Source organism: Danio rerio, chromosome 11 (assembly GCF_049306965.1).
Source record: "Danio rerio strain Tuebingen ecotype United States chromosome 11, GRCz12tu, whole genome shotgun sequence".
Taxonomy (NCBI): domain Eukaryota; kingdom Metazoa; phylum Chordata; class Actinopteri; order Cypriniformes; family Danionidae; genus Danio; species Danio rerio.
In genome coordinates this window covers 21,250,002-21,270,058 of record NC_133186.1, presented here as the reverse complement: position 1 = coordinate 21,270,058, position 20,057 = coordinate 21,250,002, and the positions used below count along the sequence as shown (strand labels likewise).

Here is a 20,057-nt window from a genome sequence, read left to right as displayed (position 1 = left end):
ATTCATCAGAGGTCGCCACAGCGGGATGAACCGCCAACTTATCCAGCATTTGTTTTATACAGCGAATGCCCTTCCAGCTGCAACCCAATGACTGGAACCATCCATACACACTCATTCACAAACATATACTATGGACAATTTAGTTCATCCAATTCACCTATAGCACATACCTCAGGGGGAAACCGGAGCACCCAGGGGAAACCCACACAAACACGGGGAGAATATGAAAACTCCACACAGAAATGCCAACTGACCCAGCCAGGACTTGAACCAGCGACTATCTTGCTGTGGGGCACAGTGCTAACCACTGAGCCACTGTGTGACCCCCACGGCTACACATGTTCTATTGATTAAGTCAATAGATTTGTTCTAAAATATATTTCTAACAAAATACAGGAATCATACACTAAAAAGAGCCTATTCTTGGTTAGGTTTCTTTGAGTAACCACCCATATGTAAGCAAATACAGATGGCTAATGAGCTCTGTGTAAAGTCACTGTGTAAAAGGTGTTTACTGTGTTTAAACTGCGTTTGTTTAAATTTCACATTTGGGGATTGCACATGTTGTAAGTTAGCAAAAAACATTTAGTGAGAAGTTTCTGAAAAAATAAATAAATAAAAAAAAACAAGGCTGTGTTTTCACCTAGTATTAAAATGCGTTTTTAATTATCACAAGTGTCAGATGAGATGCATTGCCGTTTCCACTGGTTTTAGTGTGTTTTTCATAACACATCCCATACTGATCACATTTTAGGGGATGGTTTTATGGCTAGTTCAATGCATTTGACCATATGAGTGTTTACACTACAAAAGCAATCTGATCGAATGCTTTTTCAGCTACCTCTGGGAGTGGTCCAACTTTAAGTTACAAACTCCTTTCCTCTCCATGTGCACCAGACAACTTGTTTAACAAGCACGCTCGTGCATTGTAAAAAATATTGTGCAATAATTGAGTGTGCTACACACAGGTGAGTGGGCTTGACCAACTCCCTGTAGAACATACACTCTCCTCTCTATATGCACCAGACTTTTTTGGAAAACATTTTGCAATTCTGAGTGTACTCCATACAGGTGAGTGCGCCTTACAAACCACCCATATAACACACTCTACTCTCCATGTGCACCAGAAACCTTCTTATAAACACTGTATTTTTCTTGGAAAACATTGTGCTATTCTGAGTGTGCTCCACACAGGTGAGTGTGCTTGACAAAACACCTGTAGAACAAACACTCCCCTCTCCATATGCACCAGAGCAAAAGTTTGCTCTTCAGTGTTTGGACTTTCAGCAGTAAAAATTAAACCACACTGAACTCAACTAAACTGAACTTAAACTCTGAAAACTGGACTGACACAGTTTCAGTTTACTATAATATTCTATGTTAAGCTGCTTTGACACCATTTACATTGTAAAAGGGCTATAGAAATAAACATTGTATTCTTCTTGAAAAACAATGTGCATTTCTGAGTGTGCTCCATACTGGTAAGTGGGCTTTTTAAACCACTTGTACGACACACTCTCACCTCTAATCTAACCTAAAAATATATAACTTAGACTTGTCCTTGCATTAATATATTGCTGATGATTTTTTGAAGTGCTTCTTTTATCATTATTGAAAGTTGCTAAAAGTGTCTGCTAAATGAATAAATGTAATGTAAAATCTTAAAGCGTTTCAGATCCAATTGACATCTAAATTGAATGTTATCCACTTGTAATCTGATTCATGAAAATGCATTAAAATATTAAGTATAAACAAATAAGTACCTAAACAATACATTGAAAGAAGATAATAGAAGATAATAAACCAATGCATAAACGTAAAAGGAAATGTTTAAATTAAACGAGCTGCTGGGGTTGGAGGACTAGTGATGTCATTTGTAGGTATGAGTGCTGTTGTAAATTTTCAGAAGTGCTTACCTTTCCTGGAGCACAGTCTGTGCCATCAGCCCATGGCATGTGTTGGGTTCGACAGCCCCGCTGGACTCCATCAGGACTGGTGCACCACAACCTCCGGCATTGTGTCTGCACAACATCCAAACACTCACTTTTAGCTTGAATATCTCACTTGTGTACATCAAGTTAAAATTGACAGATATTTTCAAATGACATCATTGCTACAAATAAAAACATTTTTTTTTTTGTCTTGTTTCTATTCTAAATATCATTTTTATTTAAATCTAAAAGGAAAAACAAGTAAAAAAAATAGTTTTGTTTTCAGAAAAATACAAGTATAAATAAAGCGAGTTTCTCCTTAAAACAACCAGAATAATCTGCAAAATACAAGTTTATTTTGCTTACCCCTTGATTTAAGGAAAAAATAAAATGTAATTTTTTTTTTCTGAAAACAAGAATTTTTTGAGACATTTGGACTAGAAACAAGACAAAATCTATATAAAATTTACATCTATAAATAACAGCACATGGCAGATATACACTAGAAGATGTCCATGTCAGTATGTTAAGCAATTCCCTGAGGGATCCTCTCACCATATATGGGCACACCTGCGTCCCAGGCCCAAATATCAGCTCACATTGTTTATTGACGCTGTATATCTGTCCAGGCAGCTGCTGGGACAAACTGTATGGCCTAGAAACCGGCTCATCAAGCAAACACTCACCATACCCTGTGCTAATGAGAAATGATAAACAAATGAGCTAAAAGAAAGCAAAACAAACAAGCAACAAACAATAGAAATGTTCTCAGTAAGTGACAGTTTGCTTCTGATGACGTAGTTTTCATCTCAGTTGAGAATGTTTAGAGGACAACAAGCGCATGCTAATGCTGGACATTAATCACTAAGTGGTGCTCAACTTGAAGAGTTCGAGCCAACATCACAGGCTTAACAACATCCTGTCAATGCATGGAGTGTAAAGAGGGTTTACATACTCGAGGAATTCTGTGATGTATTTCCGACTGCATTTGGACCACATCCAGGGATTAGTGTAATAATTGAGCGTAGGGGCCATCACATGTTGCTGGTTCTTGACTCCATCCTCCTTGCATTTGTTACTGTCATCGTGAGGCATGTTGAACCTAAGGCCATGAGTGAAAACACACGTGCGCACAAACACACACATGCAACTGATCAAGATGATGAGCATGTACAGGACAAACAGTACTGGCAAAGTCGGCTTAAACCGGGTAATTTCACTTTTACTCCAGGATCATATGAAAAAGGCAGTAGTGAAAAACAGTAAAAGGCGCTGATATTTAGTATCAGGCTCAATAATTGGTATATACAATATAGATAATTAACTGGGTGTAACTTTATTTTGATGGCCCTTTAATACATTTTATTGAAATTAAGTTACATTGCATCTACATGGCCCACTAATTCTCATTAGGTTATAAGTAGACTGTTAGGCTGGGGTTAGAGTTAGTGTAAGTTGAAATGTACTTGCAAAGTTTTTTATAGTCAGTTAAATGTCTGTTGAAGGAGCAGTATCAACAGATATTAAGCAGACAGTCTACTAATACTCAAATAAGAAGTAATTGGCATGTAGTTGCAATGCAACTTTTAGTCAACAAAATGTGCAATAGGAACCATCAAAATACAGTCTTACCATTAATTGTTGCATTGTTCTAAACTGATGCATTACTTAGCTTGCTGAATATATTCACTTGTCCCCATAAAGAAAACAGGGACATACCAACACAAAAATGCATACAGCAACAATACAGATATTGATAAACTGCTACAAAATCAGTCATTTCATGTTATGGAAGATGATCTATTAATGTTAGATATCAAAAACTACTTATTCATTCTTAATACAAATAAAATGAAATACTTAAAAATTGACCCTTGTTTAATAAATCAGCCTGTCCTTATATATGGAACATGTACAGTATAACTTACATGTTAAAATTTTTAAACAGGGATGTGCCAATACTAAAATATGGAAAATATGTAGATGCTGATAACATAACTAATACCAAAACTGATTGTCTTCAGAAACATGTTTTGTTGTGCTGGTTGAAAGTCTCTTCACATTCCAATAGTAATGATTAAAATAAATGACCTAAATGCATTTATATGTATTTTTATATTCTGGGTAAGAGATAAGACTCAAAAATGTTCATCCAATAAAAAATTGTCGGCAAGACATTTCCAATAATTCTGATAAGTAACCCAAACTGTCTGTCAAAAAGTATAAAAAAAAATTGTACATCTTCGCATCCGTTCACGCAGATTTGCTGATAGCGTGCCCACGCACATCGCAGTCACGTGGACACAAGTGACAGCGCTAAAAAAAAATGCTGAATTTAAATATTTCCTCTAAAACAGCATGTAAGTAAACTTAGTAATAAGTTTAATTCCTGCATCCTCCCCGTCAACCACTAAGCATACAGTAGTGGCTTTAAGACAAAGCGCGAGAGAGTGAGACCAGCGATCCTTGCATGCGTGAAATATTGCACATTATGACAAGATTTGCTAGCTACACAACTGAAACTCTGCTAGATATAATACAGTTTTTTGTTCTGAATCGCAGTATTATAAAGTACTATAAAGTTTTTAAAAAACTGGTGAATGAAATTATGAAGTGGTTCTCTGTCATTTTTAATGTTCACGTTTGTGATTTCAGTAGTTGTGGCTTTGGACGGCAGGGGAGGGATTGTATTTGAAAGATATTATGCTAACCAGTTAGCATTTAGGCAGATCACTTACTGCACATTTAATGATTCATGGATAAATAAATAAATTAATTAATTAATTAAATAATTTTACGCACCGGATGCCCTTCCAGCCACAACCCATCTCCGGGAAACATCCACACACACTCTTTCACACTCATAGACTACAGACATTTTTTTTAGCCAACCCAATTTACTTGTATTGCATGTCTTTGGACTGTGGGGGAAACCGGAGCACCTGAAGGAAATCCATGCGAACACAGGGAAAAAATGCAAACTCCACACAGAAACGCCAACTGACCCAGCTGAGGCTCAAACCAGCGATCTTCTTGCTCTGAGGCGACAGCACTACCTACTGCGCCACTGCATCGCCTTATTCAATATCATAAAGGATATATTTTTATTTATAGGTTATATAAGAGTGCATTATCTATATCTGCATTATATAAACTATTTGCCAGTCTGTTGTCTAGACACTAAACTTAGTTTTGGCAAAATTTCAATTCCCATATCTGTTGTCCTCCAGTGAGGACAGTAATAATCCCATGAGCAGCAGAACACATCAGATTGTGGGGCGAGAGGTGTTACGCGCTGCATAGCACTGTACAGCACCAGAACTAAATCCACACTCAAGAGCACGGCACTGATGTCACCACCTGCCACAGGGCAACAATGTGAGAAAAAAGGTTCATTTATAGGTTGTTTACAGGTTATTTTCACATCAGTGCACATGCAAACTAAATGCTATTGCCAATATTGCAAGTTCAATGTTTGTCTTCAAATGAGAACATTAGCTAAGCTAGCTGACTGAAATAGGCACTGAAATGTGCTTAAATAATGTTTGTTTTACTTTACTTGACTATAATGAGACTGCTATATATGCCATGACATTTATTACCTCCAAGACTATATTAGGCTGCAAAAAAACCTAGTGTATAACTGAATACTTTAGTGCTCTCTGCAGAAATAACCTTGGGAAGTTGCATATCAGACATAGACACACCGTTATCAAGCTGTACAAGAGGCAATGAAATCTTCCCAAAACATTACAAAATGAAACAAAGCTATTGAAGACGAATAAGAAATTTACACACTGTTAGACCTTGAAAGAAATAAAGTGTTTTAAAGGTAGACCTTTCACATAATCACTTGAATAAATGATTAAAGGTTTAGATCTGTGTGTAATAAAAGCTCCTCTCAGGTAAAGTTCATAAGACAAACATCATTGTTAATGCAGGAGATATTACTGCCCCAAAAAGAATTTGGACACTCAGGCCACATTTAGAAATGAAAAATGCAAGACAGACATTGTGCTGAACAGCGAAATGTCATGCAAAGTGTCATATATTTCAAGGAAGAAAAGTATGAGCACATTTATTTCACAGTATTTCACAAAAAACCCAACAGTACTCACACATGGCCGAGCTCATGAGCGATGGTGAAAGCAGTACTGAGTCCATTATCCTCATTAATACTGCAACTTCTATAAGGATCACAAACTGTACCCAGCTCAGCTAGACCTGAAAGTGCAAATGGAAGCAGTCAGAATGTTGCTGCATTTCACATCATTGCCATAAGCATCATCCTCATTAGGGCTTTACACCTTGTGTTAATCCAGGTTTACATTATTCTAAACACTATTAAAGCCAAGGAAACAAACATTTCACAATTGCAATCATTACTCCAGGTAAAGTCAGAATTATTAGCCTCACTGAATTATCAGCCCCCTGTATGTTTTCCCCTATTGCTGTTAAACAGAGAGATTTTTAGACCCATTTATAAACATATTAGTTTTAATAACTCGTTTCTAATAACTGGCTTCCTTTATCTTTGCCATGATGACAGTACATAATATTTTACTAGATATTTTTCAAGATACTAGTATTCAGCTTAAAAAGACATTTAAAGACTTAACTAGGTTAATTGGGCAAGTTAGGGTAGTGCAGTAGGTAGTGCTGTCGCCTCATAGCAAGAAGTTTGCTGGTTCGAGCCTCAGCTGGCTCAGTTGGCATTTCTGTGTGGAGTTGTCATTTTCTCCCCACGTTCGCGTGGGTTTCCTCCGGGTGCTCCGATTTCTTCCACAGTCCAAAGACATGCGGTACAGGTGAAATGTGTAGGCTAAATTGTCTGTAGTGTATAAGAGTGAATGAGTGTGTATGGATATTTCCTAGAGATGGTTTGCAGCTGGAAGGGCATTCGCTGTGTAAAACATATGCTGGATAAGTTGGCGGTTCATTCTGCTGTGGCGACCCCAGATTAATAAAGAGACTAAGCCGAAAAGAAAATTAACGAATGAATGAATTGTTGGTTTACAATCAAACGAACAAAATCCTGTTGCACTACTACACTTGATATAGGTGTTATTGTAAAAATAAAACAAGAAAACATATTAAATGAAAATCTGAAATATTTTTATGCCATACTTAAAGATGATTTAAGGATCAAAAATGTATTTTTTTAATAAATTGGTCTTATGCTTCATTTTTTCAGATTTTTCATAGTATATGTTTTATTTCCCGCACTATTACCATAAACAGACACATCAATCATTTGCTAGAGGTTGATATTTTAGAAGTTATGGGATGTGTTAAAAAAAATTGCATTGAGTGTGTTAACTAGTGACATTAAGAGTTAAGAAATGCAATCTAAACAATTTTTCTCTTGGTGAGGTAGTTAAAGGGTTAAAGTGGTTTGTTCTGTAGACAATTAAAAAAAATATACTGCTTAAGGCAAATATTGACCTTGAAATGGTTTAAATGGCTTAAATGGCTTTTATTCTAATCGAAATAAAACACATAATGTAGATTTCTCCTTAGGAAAAATATTAAAAGAAATACTGTGAAAAATTCCTTGCTCTGTTAAACATCATTTAATAAATGTTTGAAAGAGAAACAAAAATTCACAGGAGGGATATTAATTCTAACTTCAACTGTATAAAATCAATTCATCATAATAATTGAAATCATAACTGTAATATTGGGGGTTAGCACCATTTTTACCTTAAGTACTGAAGTCTTGTTTTGGAGCATGGTAAGCACCACTTTTGTAGTGATAATACTCACTTTTTTATAGTAAAATGAATAAGTGAGTGAGTGAGTAAGCGAGTGAGCGGGTGAGTAAGTGAGCGAGCTAGTGAGTGAGTGAGTGAAATAAGGCACATTTTGTTATTTGGGTACTTGGAAATGTTTAGCTTGGGCAGATGATTTTACCATCACTGTCATCATCAGAACGCACTTGCCCAGTACATTCAACATCTGGCTCACATTTGCAATGTCAACCACTTTCTGATGACTATTATTTGCAATGTCTTAAACATCTCTGTCAACTTACTAAATTCAGCATCAAGTGACAGTGACATAATTGATTGCATATGGTGATTGCTTTCTTATTCAAGACATTTTAAGTTTTGCTGATTACATCTTTATGCCTTTGGTAATTTAAAGAGAAACATCACATCACATAATAAGTGACTACGTTTACATGGACATCAGGTCTCTAATTATTTGCCTTAATCTGATTAAGATAATAATATGATCAAGGTGTTTACTTGAGTTGCTTTTTAAATGTTCTTTCATGATCCCGTTTTAATGTTATAGGATTTAATTAATGTCATCCTCGTTTCATCCAGAGTTTCATGTAATTTTGAGTATTTCATTTTGAATTTTCCGACTTTATCTGCAGTTTGGCACTTTCACTTTCATTCAGTAACATTTCATTCATGCCCCCGATGGCAAACAAGATATTGAATGTGAGTATAACTTGCTAGAGGAGTGTTGCTTTAATGAAATTTGATACGGCATGCCGTATGGAAAAAAAAACCTCAGGCAGGTGTCTGTGGTCCAGAGACTACAGTAGTGTCAAACAGTCGTGCGTACAGACTATACTGTCGCAAAATGCGAAAAAAATCCTGCACGATGGTAATAGTTTGATTAAGCTGTTTACATGTCTGTAATGCACTTCAGTAATGACACTAAATATTGACATACTCCAAATACCTTAATTCAGTTTCTGTTTAGTTCGATTATGATCTTCAGATTAAATTAATCCAATTAAATTAATCAAAAATTGCTGTTTACATGGTAGACTCTTAATCAGAGTATTTTCTTAATCATATTAAAATCTGATTATTGGTGTCCATGTAAACATACTCACTGTGACACTACCATCTTAAAAATAAAATATAAAAGTGCACCTAAAAATGAAAATTATTTTATCATTTACTCATCCTACACTTATTTTAAACCTGTTTAAGTTCTTCTGTTGAACACAAAGGAAGATATACTGAAAGATGTTGGAAAAACACAGCCATTGATTTCCATAGCATTCTTTTTTGTTCCTACTATGGATGTTTTTTTTTTCAACATTATTCAGAATATTTTATTATAGAACCACTTAAATGTGAGTAAATGTTGAGGATATTTTCATTTTAGATGAACTAACCCTTTAAATGAATTGCACTTTTTGAGTCATATTGATTTATACACTTTCAGAATTAAAGCTGTCATTGGGGCGGTATCATTTCTAAAGATATAAATTTTAAGTACATTTCGGCATTAAAATGCACCTTTGAGGTACCACTGTAGACTCTTTCGGTCAAAATATGTATCTTTTGAAAAGGTACTGCCCCATTGACATCTCCTATACCTTTATTTCTGAGAATGTAGTTGCATAGGGAAAATATATTTACACTATTACACACCATTGGTTGCTAGTGACCATATACACTTTATACAAAAAAGATAATTGTTGAATAAAAGCATTGTGTAATACTTTTACATGGAGTTTAGAATGTTCCTAATTAAACATTCTGAGAGTATAAAGCCCTATTGTCAACTGTAATGTGATCATAATCAAACTTTTTACCTAAAGTGTCACATTTGTCCCGTGCTCGACAGATGTCCTGCCTAAAAAAGAAAAGAAGAAAACAGGACTAGTTTAAGCAGTACTTACATACACAATTGATCTTACATTTGTGTATATGTTGTCCACATTATTGTCTACTTTCTGCTCTTGTGGCCTTGAAAAGTCAAACTTTTATTTAGCTTTCATCGCCTACACAAAGTATAAAGTTTCAGTGTTCAGTGAACGGCTCTAAATACATGTGGAGGGAGGACACATAACATCAACCATCTTTATCTATGCTAAGTATTCTACAACACAAGTGAGCAATAAAAAGGGGTAAGAAAGCATATGAATATTTCTCACCTTGTGATTAAGATGGCGGTGTCGTGATGTGAGGGATGGTTGTCATCAGGGTGATTTTGACTTTGCTGCCATATGCAGAAGTTTTTCAAAGTGGCTTGTGCATTGAAGGAGATAGTGGGTCCATCCTACAGGGGAATAGAGACAGATGTTACTGAAATATACATTTAGCCTTGTGGAAACGATTAGGGCTCGACTGTAAAGAACTGCTTAAGCACATTTAAAAGAGCTGTTAATTAAGACACTTCCTTTAAACCACACAAAGGGAACTCTTACCAGCTCATTCTTTATAATGACCAGCTTCACAATAACAATGTTAATCAGGTTTCCAATGCTGGGGTCCTTATAGATGGAGGAAACCTGAGCAAAGGAATACAGACAATTGGAATTCATTATCAAAGGATCTAATTACTTTACAACAGGGGCCTCAAACTGTCAGCCTGAGAGATTTAGCTTTCAACAGTTTATCCTTACATCTGACCATTTTTGGCCCTTAATTGTATCCCATGGTACGGTTTCACAGCATGTTGTTATATATTGTAGTATACTTTTCAAAAGTTTGGGGTGAGTGTGAAATTATTTATTTTATTCCGCCCGGATGCATTAAACTGAACAAAAAAGCACTTACATTGCTGAAGAAGTACTGAGTGGTTATGGCTAGTGAAACTAAGCTGGATTGTTTTTAAACATTTGTAATTATGATAAGCGTTCCTTGAGTAGCAAATCAGCATATTAAAACAAATGCCAGAGGATTAGGTTACACCAAAGACTGGATGAAGCTAAAGTTTGCTGAAATCTTTGAATATATTGAAATAAAAATGACTTATAAACAATGTAGTTGTAAATTGTAATAGTATTCAACGATTTTATAGTTTTAATCAAAGAAATGCAGCCTTGATGAGAATAACTGATTTCAAAAACATAAAAAAAAATTATTTGGTTAAACGTTAACCAAAAGAGAACATTGCTTCATTTGTGTGATTCTCTCATCTGAGACCGTTGCAACTCAGGCTCATTCTGAAAACGTACCGCTACACATTTGTGTATTGTTGTATTTGTATTTTTGTATTGTATTTTTGACAAAAACATCCCAGGAGCTACTAAGTTTATTTTTTTTCTTTTTTTTCGCGAATCCACCAGAGGCCACTGTGTATGCTTTTTTAGATCTCAAATTTTTCTCTCGAGTGCCATTCGTGCCTGCTGTTCTCTGGTAAATTCACCAGAGGCCACTGTCAACTGACTGTCAACTGACTGTTAATTGACAGACTGACTGACTGACTGACTGACTGACTGGCCGACAGACTAACCTACCCCTAACCTGCCCTCCTCCACAGATTAGCTTTTGTTTTTGTCTTACCTGCTTTCTGGAATTGTTCTTCATCAAGCCGCCTTTCCACTGCAGATGACATTTGGACACAACTGTCAGAATATGCCTCCTTGTGGCAGTAGCACAAGATTTTCAGTGTTGTCGTGAACCATGGGAGAGAAGCTGATTCTCGTGGTGTCCGAAATAGCAAAAAGAGCATTTATTCTCTGTGTTCACCGTGTTTGAATGAATGAATGAATGAATGAATACTAGAAACTCAGAGCACTAAAAAATTTGGAGGGAATGTGGAGACAACATAAAAAAATTATAACTCATTTATGAATAGATTTTTTTTTAAATAAAAAAAGATTTTCAGATTAAAAAAAATAAAAAATCCTATTTCTCATCTCGTGCGCACGGACCTGCTTGGACAACACTGGAATACATCACATCCAGTCGACCGGTCCCATATGGTCTAGTTGCAGGAGTTCAATTGTTTCAACGTATCCGCAACTCAAATCGGATCAGAATTTTCCACATACAGAGATTACCGGAAATCCAAGCAGCTCCTGGACTACTCGCCATTAGAAATGAATGACTTTCAGTCAATTCACTCAAAGCTTTAGACTTGAACCCTGTCATCGTGGTCAACTCCTCTCTTCATCTCAAGTCCGCTGATGTACATGGCGAGCTAACTGGACAAACTGGTGACAGCAGGAATGCCGTTCATAAGGAGGTAAGCGGTCAGCTTTTAAGCACAAACAAGAACAGAATCATATATCGTTTGTTTATGTACTTCTGGCTACATAATTTACAATCTCCAGAAATGTATATAGGGCTATGTTTTCAGAATAAGCCTATGTTGGACCCATGCTTTACAATAAAGTGTATTATGTGTAAATTTGTGTATCTTAACTGTAACTGAAAGGACAGCAACATGTACAGTCCAGTTCTGGCAGAGCAGTTTTTACATTGCAGCCTCAAAAAAGCTGGCATTTTTCTCATTCACTAACTCCAATACACACAAACCTCTTTGATTTATCTTATTAAGTAGGGTTGAACACGCGACATTAACCTCAGCTGTTGAAAAAATGTTTCTTGGCCATTGAGAACTGGCCTGCGCTGCCAGATCCTGCTGAGAATGCAGCCTTTGCCAAGATCAAAATATAGGTCATCGAAGCTCCCAGCGAGTTTCAACTAAAAAGCATCTAAAGTATGCCGTGCATGCGACATACCTGATTTTATTTGTTTTATACTGATGTGCATCAAACCCTGTCAGAAATATTCACTTCACAACCTGACCTAAAGCAACGGACACAGACCCATTAAGACTATCGTTAACTGGCCGTAACTTACGATGGACATCAGGGTAAGAATGTAGTGCTGAAGGTTGCTTCCATGATGTTCCACCATCTTGCTGTCTGCCACAACCATGACTTCAACAAAACGGGGGTAGGAGAGGAAACGCTTTGATCTCCGGTGTGGCTTGGAGTCACTGCTTTCATTAGCGGAGTTGTGCTTGTTTTCTGAGAAGGGGAAGAGTCTGGAATTAAGAGTCTCCAGGTCGGACAGCATGCTGGAGGGCGACTTTCTCTTCAGTCTGTTCCTGTGTCTGCGGTTTGGCTCTGTATGTCCTGCAGATGAAGAAGAGAACAATGCATTTAAATGAATTTAAGTTATTTTATTACAAGAAAGTCAAATTTAGCCATGAGGGCTACTGCTTCCTTTATTATATGTCACAAGTTCACATCCAATGGTAACCATGGATGAATGTATTCATGATCATGTGTTCAGCTATGTAAAGAAATAAGAGACCACTTGAAAATGTTAAGTTTCTCTCTATTTACTTGATTTATTAGGTATGTGTCCGAGCAAATTGTTAATATTTGAGGTCACACTTTAATTTGATGGTCCGTTTGTTTATTTTAAGTTACATAGCGTCTACATTCCAACTAATTCTCATTAGATTATAAGTAGACTGTTAGTTTAGGGTTAGGGTTAGGGCTAGGGTTAGTGTAAGCTGACAGATAAAATGTCTGCTTAGCAGCAGTATCAACAGATATTAAGCAGACAGTCTTCTAACACTCAAATGGACCATCAAAATAAAATGTTACCTTATTTGTTTATTCCAAGCTTTTCTTCCATATTTTAAATACAAATTCGTCACTGGCCTCTTTTTTGGCAAGAAAATTGAAATTTGTCAAAATAACAAATATCTTTGGTGATCAAAACTCATATTTTTGCTCTAAATGACAACATTGAGCATTACGCCCAATTTACACGAGGTGTCAGCGTTAAAGCTTCTCTATGAATTTTACTTTGAATGGGTGACGTCAAGGGTTGCCGAACTGAAATGTGGATCCGACTGCGATGCTTCAGTGACATTGCTCGCTGCAGAAGTTGGGGATTTCTCAACTACTAAAGCGCCAAAGGAAGCTTAGGGCAATCAGATCTCTTTATGCAAATATTCTTGCTCAGACAGAAGCCGATTGCGGACTAATTTTATTAGCTGACACTGCTATGATGATCGCGTCAGCCCCAACTTCAGACACACTCGGTCAAGCTTTGACATTAAAGCCCTGTGTGTATGCAATGTTAGTAGCCACTATTTTGTAACAAAGTAGTAAACTATGTTCTATAATAAATTAGTAAACTATTTCTGAAGAATGTAATGTAGCAAATTTTAAAAATGCATGTATTGAATAGCATGTATTTTAAAGGAATTTATTAGGTTTTTCAACCATTCAGCCAATCTCTGGGTCTGGTGGGAGCACTTATTGTATTGATCATTGAATCAGATTATACCATTAGCATTTAACTCAAAAATGACCAAAGGGTTTCAAGCTATAGTCTCATTCCAGCATAATAATCGGGAAAGTTCGCTGTAGTATCATGGTTGCAGCAGGTACAATGAAATTATGCTGTAAATTTCAACATGACTGTCTGATACAGAGAGAATATATGCTGATTGTGCTGCATAAGTTCACTGTGCCAACCATGGTATGGCAGCAACGTTCCTTGATTATTACATCAGCATGAGAGTATAGCCATATTGGCAAAGAAAATGTAAACTTTTTATTTTCTGCTGGTCTTAATACACAATGTGACTAGAGAAGAGTCAGTTTTAATCTTTTTTGTTTTAAGCAAGATGCAAATGGTCTAATCCAATTTAATAATTTATGCTAAGCTAAGCTAAAGCTCTCCCGCCAGAACTGGAAATAGTTTGATTAGGTTAAAAAACAGTAAAACTCAAGTGTTTAACTTTAGGGGAGTTGTAAAAATTAGTCAATGCTCCTTTAAATTAAACTTTGCAGTCTGACCTAAAGGTTAAATCCAGACGCAAGTGTTAAGTGTTAGTTTTCAGCTAACGCTTTTAGCTTAGTTTTATGGCAAAATAAAAGCAATAACAGGACACTCTAAACTCTCCTGAGCTTAAAATAGGACACAAATGCAACACAACCCCTACCTTCTACTCAATATTAAACAATAGATATTGATTTTGTACATAAATTGCTGAGAAAAGTGCTTTGTGAGAAAAGTGTGCCAGGTATCGACACAAATCCTGTTTTTATCGAAATGAACAAAAAGCAGGCCACAATGGAGCTTGCTTCCAATAAAAAATGAAGTCTAAAAAAAGTTCTCCTCCCAGCACTTTTTTGGGGCCAAACAGTTCACTTAAAAAACACAATACATTTTAAAACAAAGCTGCCGTTGACTGTTATTGATATACACCAGTGTGCATTAGCCCAATCCACATTTATTTTTGTTACATTGAATTTCCAAACACTTCAAACTGGCATTGCTTTACTTCAATGCAGTTCCCCACGTGGCTTTCATGGTATTGGGCCTCTTGAGTTTCCTTATCTTCAGGCCACAGGAAGTGCAAGAGTCAACAGGATTTTGTGGCAGTAAACTAAGATTGGAATGATACCAAGAACTTCCAAAATGATTTTTCCTGTTCCACTGGTTTTTACTCAATGACATATGAAAATAGAAAAGCAAAGGATGTAAAAGATACCATGAATAGCACTGTGAGTATTTAAATGTCAATGAGAGCAGTCTATTTCTGTGCCTGTAGTGGGGTTGTGCTGCATTCATGTTCATATTTGTATTTAGATATATTAATTATTAACTGTAAAGACTATGATGAATTATTACAACGCGGCATTTAAAAAAAAATCTTTAATATGAAAAGTTACAGTGATGAATGTTCCAGTACCGAATCTAGTAATTAATGTTTATATATATATATATATATATATATATATATATATATATATATATATATATATATATATATATATATATATATATATATATATATGTTTGTCATCCAAAAATGTAAGGTAACACTTTTTAAGGTATGCGTTTTCCTGCTTACCTGAAGTTTCACATGCAGCGGAATCATCTACAGTCTTTTTTGAGGCATCTTTTCTGTACACGACGTGAGGTTTGATGTGTTCTTCTTCATAATGTTCACTATTGTAGCTATGAAGGGGCTCCACAAAAAACTCCCCTTCTGGTGACCTGAAAGTGCCAAGCTAAAACAAACAACAACACTGTTTAAATTGGTCCATGGCCAGTGCAATCTATGGACACATTCTGTGTGTGACTGTAAATTGCCCTTAAAACTTTCCCCCTAAGATTTTATTTACGCACAAATCCTAAGTGGCTGATGGAGTGATAGAGTAAACATACATTGCATGCATATCAGTGCACTGGCCTCTGGGGGGTAATGAACGCAGAATGCAGTTGATAACTATCAGAACATTGTGCTTCACTTACAAAGTATATTGTCTGGAAATGTGAATTTCATAAAACAAGCAAGAAGCATACTTGAAAAAATATTCTACTTATCTTCAAGAAGAAACATGCTGAGCAGTTTTGAGGCTGATTATTATATTAGACTATTGATTGCTCTATATTTTAGACAAATTGTTTGTGTACACCAATTCATAAAAACTGGAAAACTTCATTTTCTTATAAAAAACACTTAAATTCTGCATAAGAACTTCTGTGCAGAATCTTTTTATGACATTCATTCATTTTCCTTTGGCCTATTTATCACCACAGCAGAATGAACTGCCAACTGTTCCAGCATATGTTTTACACAGCAGACCCAGCCTCAATCCAGTACTGGGAAACACCCATACACACTCTCGCATTTTTACACACACTCATACACTATGGCCAATTTTAATTTATTCAATTCACTTATAAACTTATATGTGTTTGGACTGTGGGGGAAACCTGAGCACCCATTGGAAACCCACCTAAACAGAGAGAACATGCAAACTCCACACAGAAATGCCAACTGACCCAGCCAGGATTCGAATCAGCAACCTTCTTGCTGTGAGATCAGCAACCTTCTTGCTGTGAGACGACAGTGCTACCCACTGAGCCACTGTGCGGCTGCTTTTTATGACATCAAAATACCAAATATCATATATTTTTTGCTACAGGCACTGTATGCTAATAAGGATGGTTGATAAGAGGTTATCCGAGCAACCTAAAATTCCTGTTGAAACTCCAAAGAAAAAGAGACAAAATATAGATTTTTTTTTTTTGCTTCACATTTACACTTTCTTTCATTCATTGTTTAATGTTGGTAGCATATTGGAGATTTTAAACCAACACATGGCTGAGCTCTTTGTTACAGTCGTTCATAATGACCGAGAACACACTAGACAGAAAATATGGGATCTTAATTAGAGATACAGATTTGTCCATATTCCAATATTTCTGTGAAAATATACAGCTCTCATGATAGCATACTTTAAAAAAATTAACTCCTAAAGGTCAAAGAATTGGGGGTTTGGTTGAAAAGACAAAAGGCTTATAGGACATATATTAAGTTTTATATAGATACTTAACAATATAAGTTTAGATTCACAATCCTGTCAAGCACAATCCAGTCAAAACAATTCCCATTCATGTTAATGACTGAAACTATGCATTTTGCATGCCAGGCCAGTATTTGGCAATGTCATGTTGTAAATGTTGTAAATAAACACTGGTCCTATGCACTTGCATATAGTCTATGCATTCTTCTGCAGAATAAACATGCTTTAAAACAATGATGTGTTTGTATTTATTACTCTAGGATGACAAGAGCACTTTAAAAACACATTTAGAATGTTTACACTTTCAAAATAATGTGTGTAAATAAAATAAAAGTTTTCAATGCCACTTTATATTAACGAATATAACTAATATGTACTTATACTGAAATTAATAATTTGCTACAATGCACTTATTGTGTAAATACATGTTTTTACATTGTAGTTATGATTTATTAAATACCTACATGTAATTACATCTGTCATTAATTTGTGTAATTAAATTTGTAACTATACTGTTGTGCCAACTATAAAGTGGGACCAGTGTTGTGTAAATGCCCCCCCATATAAACTCAGATAAGATTATCTCCAGGTTATGTATAGCTTCAGCTTTTTAAAGCTCGCCAAAGCATATGCAGCTGAGAAACGTACTATTTCATCAAGCAATCCCTGAATCATGCAACAGCCGTTATCGTGAATAGGGACACATGAAATTACTTGATGTATTTCTAGAACTTTACTAGCCCTTGCCACTTTCTGACTACAGAAGAACCACCAAGTGTAAGTACAGGATTCGAAAGAACCAAAGTAGATCTCATGGCTAATTTTGATTTGTGAGAAAAACATTAAGTTTGGCGCAACATCACGTTCGCATCAACAGATGACATCTGACTCCCAAATATGGAGTCTCCTTTGACGTCAGCTCACTCCTGCTGCTAATGCCTCTGATGAATGTGCGTCACTCAACTCATAGAGCGCTATTTTGAAAGTTTGATGATTTCATGTTTGAGAAAAAACTTTATAAGTGATCCCGATTCGTTTCAAAAACGTTGCCCCGATTAACTTGCACCACCCTTCCATTAAAGCTCGTGCATAATTGTGTAGCCTAATCACGAACGAAAGTTTTTGAGAAGGCTAATTTTGCAAAGTTACCGAATGCGTCCTGCATTGCGTAAATACTGGTCATTGGATTTAGTTAATATCATCATAGAAATATATAATTTAACTTACCAAACCGGAGCAGAGGCTGATTACTGCAGTGTGCTCCTGCCCAGCGTTCACATGTCCTTTATAAAAGCAGTGCTGATACTCCGTGTCCTCCTCCTCCTCCCCCTCCACTGAATTATGACCTTCACTGGATGCTCCGAGTATCGTGACAGTGTAAACTGGCGCAATAAATCCAGACTCGAGAGTAAGGTTAAGGTAATAGTCCTGCCCAAAGGCAGATATTTGATAATAGGCGTGCGGCGAGGTCCAATGATGAGAGATGTTGGCGGTTGTTGGGTCGGTACTCCGCTTTCTCCTCTTGAAGTGCACGCCCGTTGGCAGTTGCTCACCGACTTCGTTCAATCTGGCCGGAGTTACAATCTCATACGCGCCAAACTCCTGTAATTTCGCTGAGGAAGGGAACGGAGATTGAATGGTAAAATTACATATAAGTAGGTCATGAATGTCATTTGCAATGCGATGAACTTTTCCAATGAGTGCTTACACAGCATTTCTAGAGAAAAGCAAAATGGTTCATAAAGACAATTAAATTTTTAAAGGAAGGATTGACAATCTAAAGAACTACAGTAGCCTATTTAGAGCATGAACGTTTTGCATGGATGGCTCTATGTGTAGCCATTAAATGAAGAACTTCTACTTTAAATTGAAAAGACATTATAGGCATGTTTTGGTAACATTTAGAACATTTTTAAGGCAAACCGTGCATAAAACGTCGTATTTTGCGACGCATGGTAATATAAAGATAAATAGAAAGGTAACCGAGTTGACAGTTTTACTGTCATTAAAAGAGAAACGCTAAGTCACAAGTGTTGATATTTCTATAAATATCTGTTTTAGTATCATTGTAACGTGCCTGACAATAAGAGAACGATAAACTAAACAAACTGACAAAAATGGCACTTCGACTTGTCCATAAGGGTTCACTTGAATTAAATCTTCGCTTAAATGGGATTTTATACCACTGACTGTAACAGAATTGATGACTTCAAGTTTTTTTTTAATAATTCATTTTGTCAACTGATATAGCCCATACTGTAAGTAAAAATGTACAAATCCTCATTAAACTGGACTTCATTCTAAGACTCCACATGGTAAATCAGGTGTCAGTCAGACTTCTGAAAGCATTACTCGAAATCTTCGACAGCGCGCTATGAACTGTTAGGAAAGTAAAGGAAAGTCATTCATTCTCCGCGCCTCAAAGTACTGAGTTGAATGAGAGAGTAAACGATCGTGAAAAGAGCACGTACCTTTTTCTGAACCTCGCAGTCTCCCCGTTGAAGCTAGTGCATTCATTAGATCAGAGAGTAATACTAAAAAACTAATTCCCCAGGAGAACAAAACCATGATTGTCCACGTTTAGAAAAAATGAATGCAAGCAAGCCCGAATACAGTATTCCGCTGTCCCTTGAAGCCGGGCTTTCGCCGCACGGTTGCTGCATCCAAAGCGTTTCTCCTCTACTTTACAGAAGTGACTTCCATGTCGCTAAACAAGCGCTCGGTCGGAGCTCTTGGTTTGCATGCATAATACCAGAAAGGGGGTCGATGCAACTGTGGTGGTCTCCAGTTTGCTGATTACTTTAGCCTACTTGGGCGTACTCTTAGAGACACCCCTCTCAGAAAGCCACTCCTGCCATATGTGTCGCTAATGTAGCGTGCAGACTAAACTTTTAAAATCACTGAACATGTTACTCATAATCATCACGCACACGTGCATTATGTTCGTAACTACTTCAGATTGTGCTGTTATGTTTGAACATTCAGTTGGATAAGTTAGATAAGCACACTGCCTCAGTCCAGAGATTATCTAATGTAATAATAACGTAACACGTAATAATACTGTATTAATA

The 20,057-nt window shown here is 36.4% G+C and overlaps 1 protein-coding gene across 1 annotated transcript in view; it reads right to left on the bottom strand.

Annotated features, from left to right (window-relative positions):
- Positions 1–19,753, bottom strand: part of adamts9 (ADAM metallopeptidase with thrombospondin type 1 motif, 9) — a 61,860-nt gene extending 42,107 nt beyond the window's left edge. The window contains 11 exon segments of the mRNA NM_001423670.1: positions 1,917–2,021; positions 2,487–2,628; positions 2,887–3,033; positions 6,050–6,155; positions 9,499–9,539; positions 9,841–9,965; positions 10,114–10,197; positions 12,500–12,777; positions 15,525–15,684; positions 18,214–18,599; positions 19,458–19,753. Coding sequence (NP_001410599.1) covers positions 1,917–2,021; positions 2,487–2,628; positions 2,887–3,033; positions 6,050–6,155; positions 9,499–9,539; positions 9,841–9,965; positions 10,114–10,197; positions 12,500–12,777; positions 15,525–15,684; positions 18,214–18,599; positions 19,458–19,554 — 1,671 coding nt within the window. The 5' untranslated portion in view covers positions 19,555–19,753.
- Positions 19,754–20,057: the final 304 nt, after the last annotated feature.